This window comes from Papaver somniferum, chromosome 2, assembly GCF_003573695.1.
Source record: "Papaver somniferum cultivar HN1 chromosome 2, ASM357369v1, whole genome shotgun sequence".
Lineage (NCBI taxonomy): Eukaryota > Viridiplantae > Streptophyta > Magnoliopsida > Ranunculales > Papaveraceae > Papaver > Papaver somniferum.
The window spans coordinates 119,966,272-119,991,192 of record NC_039359.1 but is presented as its reverse complement, the minus strand read 5'-3'; the positions used below and the strand labels follow the sequence as shown (position 1 = coordinate 119,991,192).

General features: G+C 35.4%; 1 protein-coding gene across 2 annotated transcripts; it reads right to left on the bottom strand.

Annotated features, from left to right (window-relative positions):
* Window positions 1–17,091: 17,091 nt before the first annotated feature.
* On the bottom strand, window positions 17,092–21,885 carry LOC113348956 (protein PHR1-LIKE 3-like). Of its 2 annotated transcripts, none has more exons than XM_026592870.1 (6): window positions 21,463–21,885; window positions 19,899–19,975; window positions 19,730–19,784; window positions 18,869–18,947; window positions 18,713–18,782; window positions 17,092–17,935 (listed from the first exon to the last, which is right to left on the bottom strand). In XM_026592870.1, exons 1-6 carry the CDS (start codon window positions 21,689–21,691, stop codon window positions 17,450–17,452), a joined length of 996 nt encoding a protein of 331 aa, XP_026448655.1. In that variant the 5' UTR covers window positions 21,692–21,885; the 3' UTR covers window positions 17,092–17,449. The 2 variants fall into 2 exon arrangements, with proteins under 2 accessions (XP_026448655.1, XP_026448656.1); XM_026592871.1 differs by having other exon boundaries at window positions 18,869–18,938.
* Window positions 21,886–24,921: the final 3,036 nt, after the last annotated feature.

The following is a 24,921-nucleotide window of genomic DNA, read 5'->3' as shown; positions in this document are numbered from 1 at the left end:
ATTCCTGGAAATGCTTTGTCCAAAAATAACAATCGAAATCTCTTGGAGAATTTAGTTAGTAAATGCACATTACTAATTCTGTAATTTCCATACAAATGAAATTAATAACCTTAATTAAAAGATTCTTAACTTATTTGTGTTTCGATCCTGGGATTCTCTTCCGTTAGCCGTTAAGGAATATCTTTGAACAATTATAGAAATAAACATTCTCAGCACGTGTTCAAAGTTTGTCGACATCTTTACTTTGTAAGTTATCTTCCACAGTTACAACCTTGAAACCGATTTTCCACACTTCCAAACAAGTTTAGAATTGGTTCATCTGACTTTCAAGAACTATGTGATTGATCAAACCAACATTCAATCACAATCATGGGTTTACGGTTCTACCAAAACAAGTTTCGGTTCTACCTCCATGTGAGTACTACGCATAGTCACACTAGCTTCCCAAAAGATTCGGTTGATTAGGTACTAGGATCGGTTCCCCACATATATATGGTATCTAACTTATATGTGTTGCACATGTTCACAGGATCGATTCCCCTTTCTGTTGTAAACCTTGCTGCACCCCATACAAGGATCGGTTCCCCTTGATGTACTGCACCCCTTACAAGGATCGATTCCCTTTCCCCAAGGCAAACATAATCCGATCATACCAAGGTGATTACTTAAGATTGGTTTTACTAAGAAAAGTTACACCAATACAAAAGTCAGGCCTTTGTGAATAGTTCTACCAAAAACACAACAAGTTGTGAGAGGTTCCACTATATCACACATATTGGTTGTTCATAAGATATGCAATGAATAACAAAACGAATAACACCTGGAAATTTACTTTTCGGTTCACAAAACAAGTTTATGAACTTACTTCCTTAGAACACATGTAAACATTGTTCCCTAGGATGAAATCCTCACCTCATACCCATACATAATCACAATAGCATTCAAATGATTATGGCGATGTATTATCTACAAAGTTTAATGGTTAAGCAATACACCTCGTATTGTATTCCTTAATACTATGTCTATCTAGAGTTCAAATATGCTTCACAGTTATGTTTTGAATATGCACGACTTGAAAGATACGTTAGGAAATGAAACAGTTCAAGTCAAATATCACTAACCTCAAGTGGAAGGATGATTGATGTCCTTGTAGCTCCTTGCTTCTTCATATCTTCAAGTCATATCCTAATACTTTCAAGCTAACTTATACGAAGTTTAACTCTTGTACATAATCAAGTGACTCTTAACTTGAGTTTTGATTCACTAAAATATGACAACCAAACTTAACATACCAATGCTTGGTGGGTTCAACCGAGCCATGCTATAACAATCTCCCCCTTTGTCAATTTTAGTGACAAAACTCTTACATCATATGGATAAACAAATTACAATAATTCATTACAATCCGCTTGATTCCCGATTCAACAACACAGTGAAACTGCTTACATTCAATCCTTGAAAATGTCGTTGTTGATATTATAATAACAAAGAAAATACTCCCCCTAAGGAAGATAGGTAGATATTCAATCCGCACGTCTTTGTTATACCAATCTATATGACATGTTACTCCCCCTTAGTCTGTGCTTTCACTCTTTCGTTAGATAAAACATTCAAGTACCAATGTTCTTTTCCTTAGTGATACCGATTAATATAAAATCAATGCCAGTATCACTTGTTTACTCCATATATTTCTCCCCCTTTTTGTCACAAAAATGACAAAGAAACGAAAAAATAAAGGACAACACGAAAAGAATCTTACAAATCTCAGAATATACTTGCAAACCTGTAGAGTTAGGCACGAGGGTTCCACACATCATGTTCTGATAACCAATATCAAAACCGAAACTACAAGTAGTATTATTTTGATATGTTACCAAGGAAACAATTGCCTGAAACAATTTTTCCCATTTAGTTTAGCAAACCAAAAAAAACTAATCACATTAGTTCCTTTGCTAAACCGATTGTTCAAAAACAACCGCTTAATTCGATAAGACCAAAATAAAGAATAAACTCCATTTTTCTCACCATGTTCTAATTATCCATAAACTTAGACCTTTCAATTTTAAACAAACCAAATACTAGGTTAGTTAAATAGTATTTCTCTGTTTAGGCATTCGATTAGACTTGAATAACCGAAACCTCACTTTGATAAGACAAACTAAGATCAAAATTAACTTAGTTTCTTATCCGGAATCGAATTGGACTAAACAAATCATCTCGTACACATATTATTTCGTTAAGCCATAAATAATTCATACAAACCAAAATAAATCAACTTGCATAATTATTTCCCTCAACCGGAAGCAATTGAAACAATAATAGACATTATAAGCACCGCAATTGCACCATAATTTTGTAAGCCTAAACGATTGATACCATACAAAAGCAAGATAACAATAGTTTTTCTTAACCGGAACCAATTGAATCACACACACATAAATTGTACCGAAATTTTTTAAGCCTAAACGATTGATATCACACAATAAAGCAAGATAACAATAGTTTTTCTTAACAGGAACCAATTGAAACACACATTCACACACACATCATGGAATGAATATCAATTGAACCTAAATTTTGTTAAGCAAAAGCAACAATATATATAATATAAACTCATGCTTTTCTTAAACAGGAAAACAATTGACTAACAAGATTGTTACCTCAAATTTCGCATCCACTTCTCCAATATGATTGCATCTTCGTCCAGGTAGAATTGATATCGAAATATCACCACGTTGTCTTCCTTATGCGTGAACAAAAGAATAACAACATACCTCAACCTTTACTGGAGAAAGGTTGAAAACCGGTTTTAACAATTGCAAGCAAAAGTTGAAAACCGTCGAAACACATATGCCTTTATGCTAAACCAAAACCGATTCAATATATTGTGACTTTCACATATTGTTTCTATTAGAACCCCTCATAATCCTTTGATAAAGCCTACCTACTAGGGAAGAACTTAATCCCGCTAAATAAAAAAGTCACCCAAATCATGAGGGTTCACAATATATGAGATCGAATATTAAGGTATAAAACCGAAATCAAACATCCCATAAACATACATAGCGATAAGGTAAAAGCAATTAAGCACAGGCTATGTAAACCTAAAACTATCACAAGAAAAATTACTAATCAAATAATTTCATTCATAGTAGTTTTATTCATAATAAACCAATACAATTAATGAAAGAAATCAAAAATTGATGTATATTAAACTGGATTAAGTATTATAGCGAATAACTTAATCTCTAGTGGTGCTCTCTCGTTTCTTGTGAAGATTGCTTTCAAAAACTGGATTCAAGTTCCTATGAGTACTTCCTCTTTCAGTAGATATGTTCATCTCCAGCAGTTGAGAACGAAGGTTTTCTAGTACTTCTTTCGTATCCTTTAACATTAGTTCATGATATCTAATGCAACCTTTAACAGAGTGAATCTATTTTCTTAGAGAGTCTTGAGGATCATCATGAAGAGGAACATTAATATTTTCAGTCGTAACTGACGCACAGAGTGCTAGTTCATCAAAAGATGATTTTTCTTTTTCCGATTTCTCCATTGAAATATAATAGTCTTCTTTCAGACAGGAAGAGGATTTATAAGATAGGAGAAAATCAAGGAATATCTAAAATATTGGTTAAAGTAAACCGAAATTATTCTTTTCCAAAAATAAGAAATATTCAATATTTTTCACTAAAGAAATGAATATGAATAATTTTCCCAGATTTATGCTTCCTCACAATCAGAATTTTGGGAAACAAGTGAGGATGCAAAACTCAACGCCATCAGTGTGCGTTGAGGTGAGAATTATCCTCACCTTTCTTATCCGAAACATCCTTAGGATGATTTATCAACACAGTGGACTGTGTTTTCTTCTGTTCTTCCCCTCTCTTTTAATTGCCAAAGTTTACAATCAGTTTTTGAAAACCCAAAAACTTGCTAGTCTTCCTTATCCCTTTTCGAATGACTTGAAAGAGTTTGATTTCGCAAAGGATTGTAGTGAGATCATTTTCTTCACATGAAGAGCTTTTTGTGTCCTCAGAAAAACTGGTTTCCGATTCTCTTGGTATTTCACAAATTTTTTCTGGTTCAGATTCTACCATACAGGTTTTATCTGGGATGGACTTTAAAAGGTTTTCAAGATCAAGACTTAACCTTTTATTTTTCTTAATTTCCAACTCAAGTTTTTCTAGAAGTCGATTAGATTCACCGAAATCATCACAGTTAGAGTTGGCAAGAAGTGCATTGCAATTAGATATTTCTTCATTGGATTCTACCTCTGGAATATCATCAAGAGTGGAGACATATGCCCTGTTGCACTTTCTATTTCTTCTGCTGGGACAGTGTTTTTCCATATGACCGATTTTACGGCACTTGAAGCATTGAACTTCATCATTACCATTTTTATGGCAAACTGATAATGTATCATGAACATGTTTATCGCAAAATAATATGTTCTTAATTTTTTGCGCAAGAAACACAGTAGTTGAGTCAAGCTCCTTTTCAACAGGTACCATAACCTTTTGGCAACGTTTCCCAGTTTCATTCTTCAGCAGATTTCTTTATCAAGATCTTTAACATTCCTATAAGGAGCTTCGATAAAGTGTAGAAAGATCATTTCCTTCTATTATGGCATGTTTCTTAGACTCGTATCTGTATGGTAACGATCTGAGAATTTTGCAAACTATTTCCTTTTCAGGTATTGCCTTTCCAAGGAGAAAAGATGCATTAACAATCTCAAAAAGTTTAGAGTTAAACTCCTCGAAGGTGTCGTTATCGTCCATATGGAGATCTTCCCATTCAAATGAAAGGATGAGAAGTCTAGCTTCTTTTTCAGATTCATCTCCTTCGAATACAGCCTCAAGAATATCCCATGCTTCTTTAGAAGTTCTGCAAGACATCACATGATGAAGAAGATCATCACAAACTGCATGTATAATGGCGTTTAAGCCATCAAAATTCTGTTTTGCAAGAATCCTTTCTTCAAGAGTATACGACGTTAGTCGTTTGAAATCTGACTCTGAATAACCTATCGGACGTTGGTATCCGTCTTCGATTAATAACCATGTATTAAAATCTCGGGATTGAAGAAAGGTCTTCATAGCCGATTTCCATAACGGATAATTACTTCCATTAAATCTTGGTGGAACGTTAACTGAATCACTTATTAGATTCATTCTTATAGGTTGGATCGAACCAAACACAGATTGTTAGATCTTTTCGTGTTTGCCTGCTCTGATACCAATTGAAAAGGCGAGGGTACCCAAATATACTTCAAGCTAAAATTTTTCCTACCCATAAGTCCTTTCTCCGAAAGTGATTATCTATGGACTGAGTCGAGACAATTCAACTAACCGTTTCACACTTCGTGTGATCGTGTATGGATACGAGATCGAGACAATACAACAACGAAGTATGTTTACTTGATACAAAGGTTCGGACTTAACCAAACACAATAAGATTGCTTATCAAGTAAATAGGAATTAACGTTTGTGTAATTTACTTTAATTATAATAAAAAAATTATAATGCGGAAAATAAAAGTAAATGGCACAGCAAGATTTTGTTAACGAGGAAACCGCAAATGCAGAAAAACCCCGGGACCTAGTCAAGAATTGAATGCTCTCAGGATTAAGCCGCTACACAAAATTGCACCTAACTTCATATAGTTGAGACCAAGTAACTAACCATATAGTTCACTTAGTTCCTTATGTATTCCCACGCCTCCGACCTATGAATAAGTCACGAACTTGGAACAATCCCTTTGGTTCATATTCCAAACAGTAAAGGAACAAGAAATCTGTTTGGTATCAACTCTATTCAACCAAGTGATATGAGTCGGACAAAGGCTCTTCCGTTTATCTTAACATGAACTCCTTCGTCGGGTCTAGATCTATCTTATGTTTAATCACCCTAAGGTAATCGTTTAAGATTAAGCCAACAACACCTTTAATCCGAAGAATCGCGTTGATGCCGATATACTCAATTAATCAATCCAATCTACCACAAGGATAAACCGATTATTAATTGGATCCTCTTTTACCGAAACAAGTATTGTGCACACCAAAGTTTATAAAACCCAAGTCAAATCTTCAATATCTTCTTTGTCTTCCTGTCTTCTTAAATCTTCAATAAAAACCTGCACGCAATCACTTGAATCTCTTGTGATCAATCACGCACAGAACGGAGTCTGTTAACAATGGATTATTACAAGATCGTCTTTAGAACTAACAACAGTCTAAAGATACCTGTCGGATCTTTGAACTAGTTTGAGTGAATCTTATATCAGAAGAGAAGATTCTCAAGAATAAACAAACTAGGTGCAATCAGATTTCAACCACCGTTAGTCAATCAAATCAATCAAAAACAAAGATAAACCGCAATTATCTAGTTTCCCACCAACGGGTCGCGCTAGAGCTTCTCAATCCCAAAGAAGACTTTAAAACGAGCGGCCGTAAGAGATTTCACCTAATTAGATTACTCTCCTCTCCGATAGACGGCTACACCAGTAACAAAGATAAAAGAGGAAGTCTGTTGTTACGAAGGATTAGTTTGCTAGAAAGGCAAACTTCGTGTATTTATAGACAAGGAAGTTTGGACACCAAGGAATTTCAAAAACCGAAAAATATTCTCAATATATTCATAAACGCACATATTCGGTTTTCATAATTCCTGAAAATGCTTTGTCCAAAAATAACAATCGAAATCTCTTGGAGAATTTAGTTAGTAAATGCACATTACTAATTCTGTAATTTCCATACAAATGAAATTAATAACCTTAATTAAAAGATTCTTAACTTATTTGTGTTTCGATCCTGGGATTCTCTTCCCTTAGCCGTTAAGGAATATTTTTGAACAATTATAGAAATAAACATTCTCAGCACGTGTTCAAAGTTTGTCGACATCTTTACTTTGTAAGTTCTCTTCCACACTTACAATCTTGAAACCGATTTTCCACACTTCCAAACAAGTTTAGAATTGGTTCATCTGACTTTCAAGAACTATGTGATTGATCAAACCAACATTCAATCACAATCATGGGTTTACGGTTCTACCAAAACAAGTTTCGGTTCTACCTCCATGTGAGTACTACGCATAGTCACACTAGCTTCCCAAAAGATTCGGTTGATTAGGTACTAGGATCGGTTCCCCACATATATATGGTATCTAACTTATATGTGTTGCACATGTTCACAGGATCGATTCCCCTTTCTGTTGTAAACCTTGCTGCACCCCATACAAGGATCGGTTCCCCTTGATGTACTGCACCCCTTACAAGGATCGGTTCCCTTTCCCCAAGGCAAACATAATCCGATCATACCAAGGTGATTACTTAAGATTGGTTTTACTAAGAAAAGTTACACCAATACAAAAGTCAGGCCTTTGTGAATAGTTCTACCAAAAACACAACAAGTTGTGAGAGGTTCTACTATATCACACATATTGGTTGTTCATAAGATATGCAATGAATAACAAAACGAATAACACCTGGAAATTTACTTTTCGGTTCACAAAACAAGTTTATGAACTTACTTCCTTAGAACACATGTAAACATTGTTCCCTAGGATGAAATCCTCACCTCATACCCATACATAATCACAATAGCATTCAAATGATTATGGCGATGTATTATCTACAAAGTTTAATGGTTAAGCAATACACCTCGTATTGTATTCCTTAATACTATGTCTATCTAGAGTTCAAATATGCTTCGCAGTTATGTTTTGAATATGCACGACTTGAAAGATAGTTAGGGAATGAAACAGTTCAAGTCAAATATCACTAACCTCAAGTGGAAGGATGATTGATGTCCTTGTAGCTCCTTGCTTCTTCACATCTTCAAGTCATATCCTAATACTTTGAAGCTAACTTATACGAAGTTTAACTCTTGTACATAATCAAGTGACTCTTAACTTGAGTTTTGATTCACTAAAATATGACAACCAAACTTAACATACCAATGCTTGGTGGGTTCAACCGAGCCATGCTCTAACAATCTCCCCCTTTGTCATTTTTAGTGACAAAACTCTTACATCATATGGATAAACAAATTACAATAATTCATTACAATCCGCTTGATTCCCGATTCAACAACACAGTGAAACTGCTTACATTCAATCCTTGAAAATGTCGTTGTTGATATTATAATAACAAAGAAAATACTCCCCCTAAGGAAGATAGGTAGATATTCAATCCGCACGTCTTTGTTATACCAATCTATATGACATGTTACTCCCCCTTAGTCTGTGCTTTCACTCTTTCGTTAGATAAAACATTCAAGTACCAATGTTCTTTTCCTTAGTGATACCAATTAATATAAAATCAATGCCAGTATCACTTGTTTACTCCATATATTTATCCCCCTTTTTGTCACAAAAATGACAAAGAAACGAAAAAATAAAGGACAACACGAAAAGAATCTTACAAATCTCAGAATATACTTGCAAACCTGTAGAGTTAGACACGAGGGTTCCACACATCATGTTCTGATAACCAATATCAAAACTGAAACTACAAGTAGTATTATTTTGATATGTTACCAAGGAAACAATTGCCTGAAACAATTTTTCCCATTTAGTTTAGCAAACCAAAAAAAAACTAATCACATTAGTTCCTTTGCTAAACCGATTGTTCAAAAACAACCGCTTAATTCGATAAGACCAAAATAAAGAATAAACTCCATTTTTCTCACCGTGTTCTAATTATCCATAAACTTAGACCTTTCAATTTTAAACAAACCAAATACTAGGTTAGTTAACTAGTATTTCTCTTTTTAGGCATTCGATTAGACTTGAATAACCGATACCTCACTTTGATAAGACAAACTAAGATCAAAATTAACTTAGTTTCTTATCCGGAATCGAATTGGACTAAACAACTCATCTCGTACACATATTATTTCGTTAATCCATAAATAATTCATACAAACCAAAATAAATCAACTTGCATAATTATTTCCCTCAACCGGAACAATTGAAACAATAATAAACATTATAAGCACCGCAATTGCACCATAAATTTGTAAGCCTAAACGATTGATAACATACAAAAGCAAGATAACAATAGTTTTTCTTAACCGGAACCAATTGAATCACACACACATAAATTGTACCGAAATTTTGTAAGCCTAAACGATTGATATCACACAATAAATCAAGATAACAATAGTTTTTCTTAACAGGAACCAATTGAAACACACATCATGGAATAAATATCAATTGAACCTAAATTTTGTTAAGCAAAAGCAACAATATATATAATATAAACTCAGGCTTTTCTTAAACAGGAAAACAATTGACTAACAAGATTGTTACCTCAAATTTCGCATCCACTTCTCCAATATGATTGCATCTTCATCCTTGTAGAACTGATATCGAAATATCACCACGTTGTCATCCTTATGCGTGAACAAAAGAATAACAACATACCTCAACCTTTACCAGAGAAAGGTTGAAAACCGGCTTTAACAATTGCAAGCAAAAGTTGAAAACCGTCGAAACACATATGCTTTTATGCTAAACCAAAACCGATTCTAACATATTGTGACTTTATCACATATTGTTTCTATTATAACCCCTCATAATCTTTTGATAAAGCCTACCTACTAGGGCTAGAACTTAATCCCGCTAAATAAAAAAGTCACCCAAATCATGAGGGTTCTCAATATATGAGATCGAATATTAAAGTATAAAACCGAAATCAAACATCCCATAAACATACATAGAAATAAGGTAAAAGCAATTAAGCACAGGCTATGTAAACCGAAAACTATCAAAAGAAAAATTACTAATCAAATAATTTTATTCATAATAGTTTTATTCATAATAGACCAATACAATTAATGAAAGAAATCAAAAATTGATGTATATTAAACTGGATTAAGTATGACAGCAAATAACTTAATATCTAGTGGTGCTCTCTCGTTTCTTGTGAAGATTGCTTTCAAAAACTGGATTTAAGTTCCTCCGAGTACTTCCTCTTTCAGTAGATATGTTCATCTCCAGCAGTTGAGAATGAAGGTTTTCTAGTACTTCATTCGAATCCTTTAACATTAGTTCATGATATCTAATGTAACGTTTAACAGAGTGAATCTGTTTTCTTAGAGAGTCTTGAGGATCATCATGAAGAGGAACATCAAGATTTTCAGTCCTAACTGACGCACAGAGTGCTAGTTCATCAAAAGATGATTTTTCTTTTTTCGATTTCTCCATTGAAATATAATAGTCTTCTTTCGGACAGGAAGAGGACTTATAAGATAGGAGAAAATCAAGGAATATCTAAAATCTTGGTTAAAGTAAACCGAAATTATTCTTTTCCAAAAATAAGAAATATTTAATATTTTTCACTAAAGAAATGAATATGAATAATTTGCCCAGATTTATGCTTCCTCACAATCAAAATTTTGGGAAACAAGTGAGGATGCAAAATTCAACGACATCAGTGTGTGTTGAGGTGAGAATTATCCTCACCTTTCTTATCTGAAACATCCTTAGGATGATTTATCAACACAGTGGACTGTATTTCCTTATGTTCTTCCTCTCTCTTGTAATGGCCAGAATTTGCAATCAGTTTTTGAAAATCCAAAAACTTTCTAGTCTTCCTTATCCCTTTTCGAAGGACTTGAAAGAGTTTGATTTCGCAAAGGATTGTAGCGAGATCATTTTCTTCACATTAAGAGCTTCTTGTGTCATCATAAAAACTGGTTTCCAATTCTCTTGGTATTTCATAAATTTTTTCTGGTTCAGATTCTACCATACAGGTTTTATCTGGGATGGACTTTAAAAGGTTTTTAAGATCAAGGCTTAACCTTTTATTTTTCTTAATTTCCAACTCAAGTTTTTCTAGGAGTTGATTAGATTCACCAGAATCATCACAGTTAGAGTTGGAAAGAAGTGCATTGCAATTAGATATTTCTTCATTGGATTCTTTCTCTTGAATATCATCAAGAGTGGAGACATATGACCTGTTGCACTTTCTATTTCTTCTGCTGGGAGTGTTTTGTCATATGACCGATTTTACGGCACTTGAAGCATTGAACTTCATCATTACCATTTTTATGGAAGACTGATAATGTATCAGGAACATGTTTATCGCCAAATAATATGTTCTTAATTCGTTGCGCAAGAAGCACAGTAGTTGAGTCAAGCTCCTTTTCAACAGGTACCATAACCTTTTGGAAACGTTTCCCAGTTTCATTCTTCAGCAGAATTTCTTTATCAAAGATCTTTAACTTTCCTACAAGGGAGCTTCGATAAAGTGTAGAAAGATCATTTCCTTTTATTATGGCATGTTGCTTAGACTCGTATCTGGATGGTAACGATCTAAGAATTTTGCAAACTATTTCCTTTTCAGGTATTGCCTTTCCAAGGAGAAAAGATGGATTAACAATCTCAGAAAGTTTAGAATTAAACTCCTCGAAGGTGTCGTTATCATCCATATGGAGATATTCCCATTCAAATGAAAGGATGAGAAGTCTAGCTTCTTTTTCAGATTCATCTCCTTGGAATACAGTCTCAAGAATATCCCATGCTTCTTTAGAAGTTCTGCAAGACATCACATGATGAAGAAGATCATAACTAACTGCATGTATAATGGCGTTTAAGCCATCAAAATTCTGTTTTGCAAGAATCCTTTCTTCAAGAGTATACGACGCTAGTCGTTTGAAATATGACTCCGAATAATCTATCGGACGTTGGTATCCGTCTTCGATTAATAGTCGTGTATTAAAATCTTGGGATTGAAGAAAGGTCTTCATAGCCGATTTCCGTAATGGATAATTACTTCCATTAAATCTTGGTGGAACATTAACTGAATCACTTATTAGATTCATTCTTATAGGTTGGATCGCACAAAACATTGATTGTTTGACCTTTTCGTGTTTGCCTTCTCTGATACCAATTGAAAAGGCGAGGTACCCAAATATACCTCAAGCTAAAACTTTTCCTACCTATAAGTCCTTTCTCCGAAAGTGATTGTCTATGGACTGAGTCGAGACAATTCAACTAACCGTTTCACACTTCGTGTGATCGTGTATGTATACGAGATCGAGACAATACAACAACGAAGTATATTTACTTGATACAAAGGTTCGGACTTAACCAAACACAATAGGATTGCTTATCAAGTAAATAGGAATTAACGTTTGTGTAATTTACTTTAATTATAATAAAACAATTATAATGCAGAAAATAAAAGCAAATGCAGAAAACCCCCGGACCTAGTCCAGAATTGAATACTCTCAGGATTAAGCCGCTACACAAAATTACACATAACGTCGTATAGTTGAGACCAAGTAACTAACCCTATAGTTCACTTAGGTCCGTATGTATTCCCACGCCTCCGACCTATGAATAAGTCACGTACTTGGAACAATCCCTTTGGTTCGTATTCCAAACAGTAAAGGAACAAGAAATCTGTTTGGTATCAACTCTATTCAACCAAGTGATATGAGTCGGACAAAGGCTCTTCCGTTTATCTTAACATAAACTCCTTCGTCGGATCTAGATATATCTTATGTTTAATCACCCTAAGGTAATCGTTTAAGAGTAAGACAACAACACCTTTAATCCGAAGAACCGTGTTGATGCCGATATACTCAATTAATCAATCCAATCTACCACAAGGATAAACCGATTATTAATTGGATCCTCTTTTATCGAAACAAGTATTGTGCACACCAAAGATTATAAAACCCAGATCTTCAATATATTCTTTGTCTTCCAGTCTTCTTAAATCTTAAATAAAAACCTGCACACAATCACTTGAATCTCTTGTGATCAATCACGCACAGAACGAAGTCTGTTAACAATGGATTATTACAAGATCGTCTTTAGAACTAACAACAGTCTAAAGATCCCTGTCGAAACTTTGAATTAGTTTGAGTGAATTTTATATCAGAAGAGAAGATTCTCAAGAATAAACAAACTAGGTGCAATCAGATTTCAACCACCGTTAGTCAATCAAATCAATCGAAAACAAAGATAAACCGCAATTATCTAGTTTCTCACCAACGGGTCGCGCTAGAGCTTCTCAATCCCAAAGAAGACTTTAAAACGAGCGGCCGTAAGAGATTTCATCTAATTATATTACTCTCCTATCCTATAGGCGGCTACACCAGTAACAAAGACAAAAGGGGAAGTCTGTTGTTACGAAGGATTAGTTTGCTAGAAAGGCAAACTTCGTGTATTTATAGACAAGGAAGTTTGGACACCAAGGAATTTCCAAAACCGAAAATATTCTCAACATATACATAAACGCACAGATTCGGTTTTCATAATTCCTGGAAATGCCCTGTCCAAAAATAACAATCGAAATCTCTTGGAAAATATAATTAGTAAATGCACATTACTAATTCTATAATTTCCATACAAATGAAATTAATAACCTTAATTAAAAGATTCTTAACTTATTTGTGTTTCGGTCCTGGGATTCTCTTCCCTTAGCCGTTAAGGGATATCTTTGAACAATTATAGAAATAAACATTCTCAGCACGTGTTCAAAATTTGTCGACATCTTTACTTTGTAAGTTCTCTTCCACACTTACAACCTTGAAACCTATTTGCCACATTTCCAAACAAGTTTAGAATTGGTTCATCTGACTTTCAAGAACTATGTGATTGATCAAACCAACATTCAATCACAATCATGGGTTTACGGTTCTACCAAAACAAGTTTCGGTTCTACCTCCATGTGAGTACTACGCATAGTCACACTAGATTCCCAAAAGATTCGGTTGACTAGGTGCTAGGATCGGTTCCCCACATATATATGGTATCTAACTTATATGTGTTACACATGTTCATAGGATCGGTTCCCCTTTCTGCTGTAAACCTTGCTGCACCCCATACAAGGATCGGTTCCCCTTGATGTACTGCACCCCTTACAAGGATCGGTTCCCTTTCCCCAAGGCAGATATAATCCGATCATACCAAGGTGATTACTTAAGATTGGTTTTAATAAAAGTTATACCAATACAAAAGTCAGGCCATTGCGAATAGTTCTACCAAAAACACAACAAGTTATGAGCGGTTCTACTTTATCACACATATTGGTTGTTCATAAGATATGCAATGAACAACAAAACCAATAACACCTGGAAATTTCCTTTTCGGTTCACAAAAAAAGTTTATGAACTTACTTCCTTAGAACACATGTAAACATTGTTCCCTAAGATGAAATCCTCACCTCATACCCATACATAATCAGAATAGCATTCAAATGATTATGGTGATGTCTTATCTACAAAGTTTAATGGTTAAGCAATAAACCTCGTTTGTATTCCTTAATACTATGTCTATCTAGAGTTGAAATATGCTTCGCAGTTATGTTTTCAATACGCACGACTTGAAAGATACGTTAGAGAATGAAACAGTTCAAGTCAAATATCACTAACCTCAAGTGGAAGGATGATTGATGTCGTTGTAGCTCCTTGCTTCTTCACATCTTCAAGTCTTCGCAATACTTGTAATGTCTCATATCCTAATACTTTCAAGCTAACCTATACGAAGTTTAACTCTAGTACATAATCAAGCGACTCTTAACATGAGTTTTGATTCACTAAAATATGACAACCAAACTTGACATACCAACGCTTGGTGGGTTCAACCGAGCCATTCTCTAACAAAGGTCAGGATCACAAATTATGGCAGAATGGTACAAAAACATTCTCAGTGGCAGAGTGTTATAAGTATTTGGAGGATGATGTTTTGCTAGTTTTCCCTTACAAATGCGTGTGGAATCCAAAAATACCACAGAAGGTGATTTTCTTTGTTTGGTCTCTCTGCTATAATGTTGCACCAACAATGGATTCACTGGGGAATACATATAATGTGAAGCTATCTGTTATGCAAGAAAAGTGTCGAATCAAACCAACACTTGTTTTTGCATTGTGATACAACTAGAGAAATTCGGTTTTACTTCTTAAGAATCTATAATCTTCAATGGGTGTTTCAAGGCAGTGTGAGGGATACATTATGGGAATGGAGAAGAAAAAAAGGGAAGAATTTAAGTTTGAAAACTAAGATTTGGGACATAATCCCATTTGCAATATGGTGGGCTGTTTGGCTTGAAAGAAACTCAAGAGTTTTCAATGACAGATATAACTCAACAAGTAACTTAAAATATGGTATCAAAACTTTGATTTATAATTGGTGTATGGGTATTCAAATCTTTAAAGGAATCACCTTAATTGGGAGGCTGTTGTTCATTAAGTCTATGTAATTTGTGGAAGAGTATTTTTATTTTGTATTTTGCTTTCACCGGTACCATTACTTTCTTAGTGATGTATTGGATTTTAATAATTTGGTGCATGGTCGTTCTTAGTTGGTGGAGCGATTTTTCTGGTTAATTCCGTTAACGAACGAGACCTCAGCCTGTTAACTAGCTATGCGGAGGATTCCTTCCGCGGCCAGCTTCTTAGAGGGACTATAGTTGTTTAGGCCACGGAAGTTTGAGGCGATAACAGGTCTGTGATGCCCTTAGATGTTCTGGGTCGCACGCGCGCTACACCGATGTATTCAACGAGTATATAGCCTTGGCCGACAGGCCCGGGTAATCTTCGAAAATTTCATCGTGATGTGGATAAATCATTGCAATGACCTTTGCCGGAATGACCAGACTACCGGACCCTTCAACAATGTTGAGCGTTAAAACCGTCGTTGCATCAGCATCTGGTGACATGCCAATCTGGGTGGTAAGCCGTATACATGGATTCTGGTTCATGTGTACGGGCCAGTCATCAGGGTCAACTTAGACGATGGTCATACCCTCAGCATGCGAACTTGTAAAATCACCAGTTGGCAGACTTGCTCTGCTTTCTGGGCAGGGATAAAGTGAATATGCTATTCTAACGGTCGTGAATACGTAAACCCAACTAGAGCGGTGTGCTCACTCCCTGTTTATCACAACACGACACGGAATGTGTTAAGGATTACTCCTACTAAAGGGTGGGTTGCGCCTAGACCTGCAGGCAGCCGGTGTAAAAAAATTTAGCCGCATCTCTGGAGATAAGATCGTTATGTGGTTTATCTTTGCTCGACCCGATACTTATTACTGGAAAACGAGCTTCGGTTCTCGGTATTGGATTTTAATAAAACTCGCCCTTTTTTAGTCAAAAAAATGAAATAAATAATTGCACCCTAATCGGGAGGAGACCAACTGGCCTCGGCAGGCGTGGAATTTTTACAAGCTTTAGATTGCACTTTGAAATGGGAATGCTGCTTATACCCATCTACTAGAATGTGGTAGTCAAGTGAATTTTGGTATTTTTACTCATTTACCAAATGAATTGTTACATGATTCCAAAATCCACAACTAGCCAATTTTCTTTGATCACAAAAAGAAAATGCTGCAAAGGTGTATGCCTTAAGGCATGGACGGCCGTAGTAGCTAACCTCGGGAGGATTAGACTCGAAGATATAACACAAACAACCTAACCTAGCAATCACAACTTGGTCGATTTGCTGAGAACAATTTAGCTAGCTAACTCATATACCCCTTGGGGGTCACTCTCTAGAAGGATTTAACAAATGTAGGCTTACAAAAGGGTTTGGACCATATCACGCCCAATTGTATTTGGGAAACTGGTGAAGAATCTCCGAAACTGAAACCCCTTTTCACAGAAAGCGCCTGTTAGCCAAGGTATTATGGAATATTCTGTTGCAAACTATCTTTGACACACACTATGCATGCTTAATAACCATTGCGCATACCAATAGACATGGTAGAGACATTCAGAGGTGGCAGCAAACTGCAACTGGAGTCTTTAGCACCAAAAGTATGTACTCCTACAACTTAATCCACAGGCGGACACATTTTGAAGGCAAGATGTGACCAGCTGTTTAGGGGAATTAATCCATGCCCAAAAACCATCAACACTATAATCAAAAAACAAGAGGGAACAAATAGCCAAGTTACAACCATAAATCGTACACAGCCGGATTGCACCACCAGCGAGGACAAACAACATTAATGTTGCGGGAAGTCGGAACCATAAGTCACTCCTTGCCCTCCTAGCGTTTTGTTTGATCTACCTATTGACAGATTAGTAGCCCCAGACTTCTATGGGAGGACCACAATCATACCAGAAAGAAAATCAGCAACGGAGTAACCTCAGGATGAAAACACTCTATTCAGAAGCCAACAGTGGTACATTTAACCTACTAATACTGCTTTGAAACTTGGAACCATGTCTAGATGCTATTCTTGCCATTTTGTACACACTATACTTGATCATCTGTTATTTAAGCTACTAATAGCTACGCATTTACAGCTTGGAACACGTCAAAATATTTTCTTGCCCCTTTCCTACAGAACTACAACCTGATCATCTGGCATTCACTAGCAGTGAATGTGATGGATGGTAAGTAAACAACAGAAAGCTAACATATTAAAGAACCCTCCTAACAAGTATATCAAGGACATGCCGAAGTAGATGGATTTTAGTTATATGTTCTGCTTATATTGCTTCATATCCTTCATATCCAGTGGTTTCTTGCGGGTTGACGCAACTCAAATCATTGTCCTGTGCTAGCCTTCTCGTCTCACGCCAAATCAGCGAATTTGATACTGAATCCAAATTCCTAACTCGTTTTACACCGCCCGCACCAGTGGAAGTCTCCAAAGACAAATTCGCTGGACTTTCATGTGAAGTCAGGCAGCTTTCAGTAGAACAATCAGCTCTCATTGTTTGAAGACTATGAGGACTATCACTTTCAGGGACAATAACGTTGGCTGCTTTTGTCGGGTTAAAAGAGTAGAGTTTTATTTGATCAGAGTTGGGTATGGAAGGATTTGGCGCTGCCGATTCATCAATGTCTTTGGGCTCTGGTACTCCCCCTTTATCATCCATGCTGTATTCAGGAAGCATCTTCAATGCTCTATCGAGCATCGACTTCATATATCTTAGTTCAGCATCTTTGCGAATCTGCATGTGTTTCTCAACCTGTATCATATAATCCAGAAATAAGAAACACAGCAAACTTCAGAAATTACTCCTCGGTTTAGCAAACTTCATAAAGAGTGTCCAAACTGCAAATTCTCCCATTTCTTAAAGAAGGGTAAAATTGGAAATCAATACACTTAAATCAACTCCAATTGATCAAAATTAGCTAGAATTACTTACTGTAAAAAAAAACGAAAATAAAAAATGTGAGAACTTCCTTTACATAAAGTATGCATCACATTACCAGGTCAGATTCCCATATATAAACATCTACACCCAATAGTATAGATTAGTTGCCTCTATAAATGTTGGAACTAAAAGAGTTTTCCTCTTTTGGCAGAAACAACCCTAACAAGGGATACATGACCAACTCACTCCACAGATTTAGCAATGTAGCAAACATGGATTATCGATCTTTTAATAATTAACGAAGTTTCCTAGTATTACTCTATGTAACAATGACAACGGGTGTAAGTGTCTGACACCGATACAAGGTGTTCAATAGCGACATAAAAACACCAAATACAGGGGCACAAGAGTTAGGATCAGATTAATGTTACCTACATATTTCTTAGAAAAATAAAAAGGTTACATCCAAGCTTATTTGCACAAAAACGCAGTCTTGTTTCATTTCTCTTTTTCCATTTTATCAAGCTCCATAAAACTAAGTTGCAAATAAATTATAGATTTAATAATAAAGCATATTTGGATTCTAGATTTTTCAGAATATCTAACCAGAGAATTAAAATTTCAATTAAAGAGGACAGAGAGACATACTTCAACTTGTAAATGTAATTTTCTCTGCACTTCCATCTGTGCTCTTAGTGCCTCCTTGACTTCATAACCCCTAAATATGGCATCTCCCAGCTCATTAGTCAATAAGCATTCTAAATAAAACCTTCCCAAAAAGAAAAGATCAATTGTTCATCTTACTCGTTGATATCGGAAGCTGGTAAGCCAGGAGATGAAGTACCCATGACTGGGCTACCCAAAAGGTATGATGCTGCAGTTGCTTCGTTTTGATCACAGACGAAGTTAGTTTAAACTTTAACGACGGATTCTATTTAAAACAAAAAAATTACTCATTCAAACCATTCTTCAATCACAACAATCATAAATTAAATTGTTCAGATGTAAAAAGTATTTCATTCACGTACTATGTTTCCAATTTATGTGTCAGCTTGCAGCTTTACTCTTATATAACATGGCATCCTAAATTATTATTTTTGCACTGTTGAAAGCAGACAAACCAAATTGCAAGCGTTCACAACCTTCTATGTACTTGTTGCCCACATGAAAGGAATTTTGCTCGAAGGTCAGCAAAAGAAAAGGACGAACAAAACCAAAATCTGCAGTCGGCGGTACTTTGTTACAGATTTTGTCCAACAGAGCAAATACTTCTAGTAGGCATTCTGATGATTGACCCATGAAAGCTTTTTTTATCACAAATAAGATAGATATTTCTATGTAGAGATACTAGATTAGGACGCGCAGAAAGTAACATATATCTTAAATTTTGTTAAGCCATTATGATCCAGAGGCATGCCCACTTTTTCACTTGCTTTGGGTCAGAATTCCTGACACTGCCCAATAATGGCACGTGCAACATATCATTGTTAGGCAGGAGGTTAAGCTATCCACGAAGAGGAAATATGAAACAGAAGTTCGACCCGGGATTAATTGACAGTCATGACAACTTCACAATCTCTTTAAGTGCATCATAAAATAACTTGGGAAGTAAATAAAGGGAAGAGCAGTGGAAATGCATAAGTTTAACGAACCACAATCACCTACCGTCTTTTGGTGCATCAACAAATTCCTTTCCAGATTGCTTACCTAGCCTGTATTTCTTTAATGCAAAAACAAGTATCACTAGTTAGAAGAAAGATCAAGGACCATTCCCTTTACTCCAAGATCCATTTATCAAACACTATAAAAAAGAAGCTTGGTTATGAGAAAAAACCTGAAGATGGCTCTTTAAGTGAAAAAGTGTAAGTCCTTTTACGCCCATAGTCCGCATAATAGCCTTCGGTGTAGCTTCTGCAATTAGGATGCAAAATGCTGAGATTACTGGCATAAGGAATTTGTTACAGTTTAAAGTTTTTGGGTTTTTTTTTTTGCACAACAAAAGGAGAAGTTAAAGTTAATACTGAATCAAACTACTGAACATCACTATTAGCTGTGACTTTACTAAACAGAGGCTTTGATTGCAGTTCACTTTCTAACTATCCCGCTCCAATTAAGTTCTTTACACTCAGGGACCAGGTTCTGGGATTTTTTTACCAATATTCTTACAAAGAATATCATAATAAACCATCAAAACTCGTATCTCAGATGCAATTGAAAAGGAAAAGAACTGTACACTGAAATTTCAGAGCGACAAGATTACCCAAGATTTATTTTGAAACTTCAAGGGAATGAAAGTCCAAAGCATAACGATAACCAGACAAATGTGGAAGTACTCCAACTATAGCAAAAGTAAAGAAGAGGCAGAAACAAAACGAAAAGTATCACAAGAAAGGAACTACAAAGATGGAGGCTCTGATTAACTATGAGGGACAAGGGAGAACATCAGGGGTCGGGACATAACCCTAACGATTGGAAAGCTTCAGCATCCAATACAAGTAAAAGATGTATAAACAGACCGAGACAAAAAATGATAAATTCTTCTCAAACTCCATGGATCAGAACCTTAGAAACATCTTAAGTCTAGGAGTTCAAAAAAAAAAACTTCTCAAAAAAATCTCATTCTCAATTAACTTACGCCTGAAAAGGAATAAATTTCTGTTAATGAGAGAAACGACAAAACTCCAAGAGACGACAAGTTGTTTCTGTTAAAGAATGAAACTCAACAAAAAGATCGCTATGATAAAAATCCCAGGGATATCTCGCACACATTCCATGTTAAATTAGTCATATTCCTACAGCTATGGGAAAGGAAGTCCCTTTCATTTACAAAGGAAGAATAATATTATAAGGCAAGAACCGATCCAAAAACACAACAGGAAAAATCAGGCAAAGAGGACCTTCCAAACTAACACAGCTGAAATTCTGCATGTGCATGCACTGCTAACCTCAAAATGAACCCATCAAAGTATTTCTCTTTAAACTTTAAAGTAATGTACAAACAATTTGCATAGAAATTACTCTTATTCTCCGTTTCTATCATCTATGTTTCCGATTTTGTATTTCTCTTTAAAGTAATGTACAAACAATCTTCACAGAAATTAGTCTTATTCTTCATTTCTATCATCTATTTTCCCATTCCTTAATTTCTTTGAGGGTAAGTGGTAGAGTCAAGCAACACCAAATACAAACCCAATGCACAGGCAAGAGCACCAGAGCACAATGCATGTAAAAGTAGTACACTCAATCCAAATCTCCAGCAAGAAATACTATGTTTCTAAAACACAATTCTACCAAACAATGGGGCAAAATTACAAGACAAACACCAATGCCAACAAAATAAAAGTAAACCCAATTACTGAAATTCAAAATAGAGAAGGAGAAGAAATGATATTGCTTACTATCAGGGCCTCCAAGTTGAGTGACAGCATCCACAAAACGTTCATGCAAGTCAGCAGTCCATCTGAGACGAGGTTTTGGATCTGAAGTGAGAACCAAACAAGGGTCCAAACGATGATGAAGATGATGATGATTGTGATTAGAAGAAATCCCCCCACTTTGGATCTCTTCCTGATGATGATGAGAAATGACAGAAGCAGCTTCAAGGGGTTGAATCAAACCAGAGAACATCCTCTCCCCCTAATAAACAAAAACCAGAAAAAGTAAAAGTGCCCCAAAAAGAGAAAACACCCCTCCAAATTAGAGACTGAAGCAATTATCAAAGTCTTCTCCTTTTTCAGAGATATAATGGAAGGGAGAGGAAGAAAAACAAAAAGAGGGGAAGTTGGTTCCTTTTTTTAATTTCTTTTTAGTGGTACTAAAGACTTCAGGTCTACAGAGAAAAACACTGACTTTTGTTGTCTGTTTTTGCCTCTTAAAGAAAACGTGGAGGTTTACTGCTAATGGTTAAAAAGACTGAGGAGCTTTATTTCTGGACTTGGTTCTATCATCTCGTTTTTATTACTACATTGGTGTCTAATCACCCTCATTATTTATTTTTCCGGCAAGAGGGAAAAAAAAATCCGGAAAATGAGGACTAAAACCTCATGTGCCATGGATTGATAATAACGACTATTTTTCTGGTCGGGGAGATGGTTTTACGGCTCAAATGTTATCATTTTGACTTTAACATTGCTTTAGATTACGAATTATTTTTCAATTATCAGGTCATGGAAAAAAAAATCCTCAAAATGAGAACTAAAACCTCATACCATGGATTGATTTTTGCATGGTTGTGAAGTGAATCGTGTGATTCGATTCGAAAATTTACAAATCGGATCAAATCGTTGTAAAATCAGAAGACTCTTCCTTTAACTGCGATTCTTGACTTTTGTACATCAAATACCAAATCGAGTCAAATCATACCTCTACCAATGTTCCAACTTGGTTGTTGTTCTAACTTAACATATTTTATATTTACATTAATTGTACATCAAATATCAAAATTAAGAATGTTTCATATAGTTCAACGATATTTATAGGCATACATGTAACGATTTAATAATCATCTATGAATCTTCGATTCACTATTTAACATACGATTGGATTCTCAAAATTGAAAAACAATTCGCTCCATGATTCACAAATTTCATAACCTTTTTCTTTTATCGAAAGAGAGGATGTATTAATAGAAGAAGGAATGTACAAGCAAATCTACCAGAGGTAGATGGGGTAAAGAAAACAAAACTGCAAACAAACTGAAAATTACAAAAACATTGTCTGCCAATTAGACAAGACAGTGTTGGAGAAGTTCAAGTGAACTCTATGACCTGTAGCTTCTGCCCAAGTTAGGACTAAAGACTTGACTTCCAAAATGAGATCGTTATCAGTCCTGAAGAGGTACGTAGGTTCAAACCTTCCACAATTTCTTTCTTTCCATATCGTGTGAACGATTGCTGCTGGGATCAAACTCCAGATATAGTTGTCTGATTGAGAAAATTGCTTAGTGTGCCAACTATCTGCCAATGCTCTCAAATTTCACAATCTTGATTATAACGATTGTTGAGAAAGAGTAATTATCATCATACATTCTTTTTAATTAATCGGAAGATAAAGAAAAACATAGAGGAGGGGGCGTAAGATATGACCTCCAAGAAGAAAAAATATATAAAATTAAAATAAATCTCCTTGGAAAGCAACAAATTGTATGAAATTCCTAAATATAAGATTTTATGTATCGAAATAAAATCATTGCCGCAACGAAAAAATAATAAGTACACTAAGATTACAATGGTGCACTATAATGTAAGTGAAATCTATCACCTAGCTAATCAAATAGTCGTGTAAACCTACTTTAATGCTTTTACACGTTAACCAAATATCACATAAATTTTTTTTGGTCGATAAAGAATTTGGTGTTGACGAGATTCAAACTCAGGTAGTTGGTATCATCATCCAGCAACTTTACTACTGTACTACAATGACACCGGCATCTTACATAATTTTAATATTAAAATAAAACTAATGATATCACTCTACCCTAATAGAGTGAAGTAATGGTATCCGGTTCGTTATACAAAGATTGTTTAAAGTAGCTAGTAGGGTATCTTCTTTCTAGATGTTTCCTATGACATTTCTGTACAAAAATGGAAATGTTTGTTGCCTTACTAATATTGTATCTAAATATTAATACAAAAGTAATTACTTTTAAAATCTATAACTGAAGTAGTTTGATTTCGAAAGTCATTACTAATCATATATCTATGTTATCGTGCTTTAGCATATCTTCTCATTAGCAACTTCAGAGTTGGTGGTATATTGTTATGAAATATGATTTTATAGCCACTCCATTTAGTTGCCTACTGGAAGATAGTTTCTGCTTATTTTTCCTCCAGTTGTCCTCTAATATTGCAGTATGTATAGGGTCTCCTAGCTTGGATTAATACGTATATAACTAGAAATAACCCGCGTCATAACGACACGGGATGTAACAAAATAATTTTTGGTTATAATGATCTTAATAATTATGAGGCTTGATTCGACCCATTAGAACTTGTAAACATGAAAATCTTAATCCAAATAATTATAAATTCAGTTATGCTTAAATAATTGTTTAATAATTCCTCATAATATTCTCTAGAATTAAAATAGTAAATTTGGATAAAAACTCCGTTTTATTTTTTCCTTAGATAACGAATTTATTTCCGATCCTCATAGATTGGTAGTCTGTGATACTGATTTGTGTTGTATTCAGGCTATTATGTTGAATTTTCATCTGATGAGAAGTAAATATAAGTACATCCTCCCAGAAATTCTTCCTCGATCGCTGGGACTATCGTCCTGTGTTCGTTATCCATATGCTCTGGTGATTCCATTCTGGTATGATCCTAAGTCCTTTCCAATGCATGGTTTCGGCGCAGCCTCAAATCCATTTTCTCGTTCTCTTCCTGAATCACCAATAATTACGCATATTGATGATGCATGATGCATGGCTTTCTTCATCTTCCTCCTCGAAGGAACATTGGTGTCTTAATTCCTCACGATATTTTTCAGCGGCCTCGATAAGTTGCGTCATCCCGTTGTCAGGTTTTGACTTAAATCGCCCCAACGGGTGCCCCGGCCTAAATTCTGGCAGGGAAACCATTCATTTCATTTCATCTCGGTTCACAGATTCCAAGTGTTTGTATGTCTTATTATTCATTGCATAATCTGGGTCATATATGTGTCGTCGACGCGGTTTCTTATTTGATTTTTCCCGACTTCATTCTCTCATCCTGGACATTTGTTTTATCTGAGTTTCTGAACTACCACTATGATCCATTGGCTTTTCCTTAGTTGAGACACATAATATAGTAATGGTTAGAGTATATATATTATGTAAAATTCACGACCAGTGTTCATTGAATATGTTACATATTCAG

What these genes read in the sequence shown, in the direction of transcription:
- LOC113348956 (XM_026592870.1), bottom strand. Translation starts at nt 21,691, where the DNA reads ATGTTCTCTGGTTTGATTCAACCCCTTGAAGCTGCTTCTGTCATTTCT. An exon ending in TCAACTTGGAGGCCCTGATA is followed by an intron (nt 19,976 to 21,462) that starts GTAAGCAATATC and finishes TCCTAATTGCAG; the next exon opens with AAGCTACACCGAAGGCTATT. An exon ending in AATTACATTTACAAGTTGAA is followed by an intron (nt 17,936 to 18,712) that starts GTATGTCTCTCT and finishes TATATGATACAG; the next exon opens with GTTGAGAAACACATGCAGAT.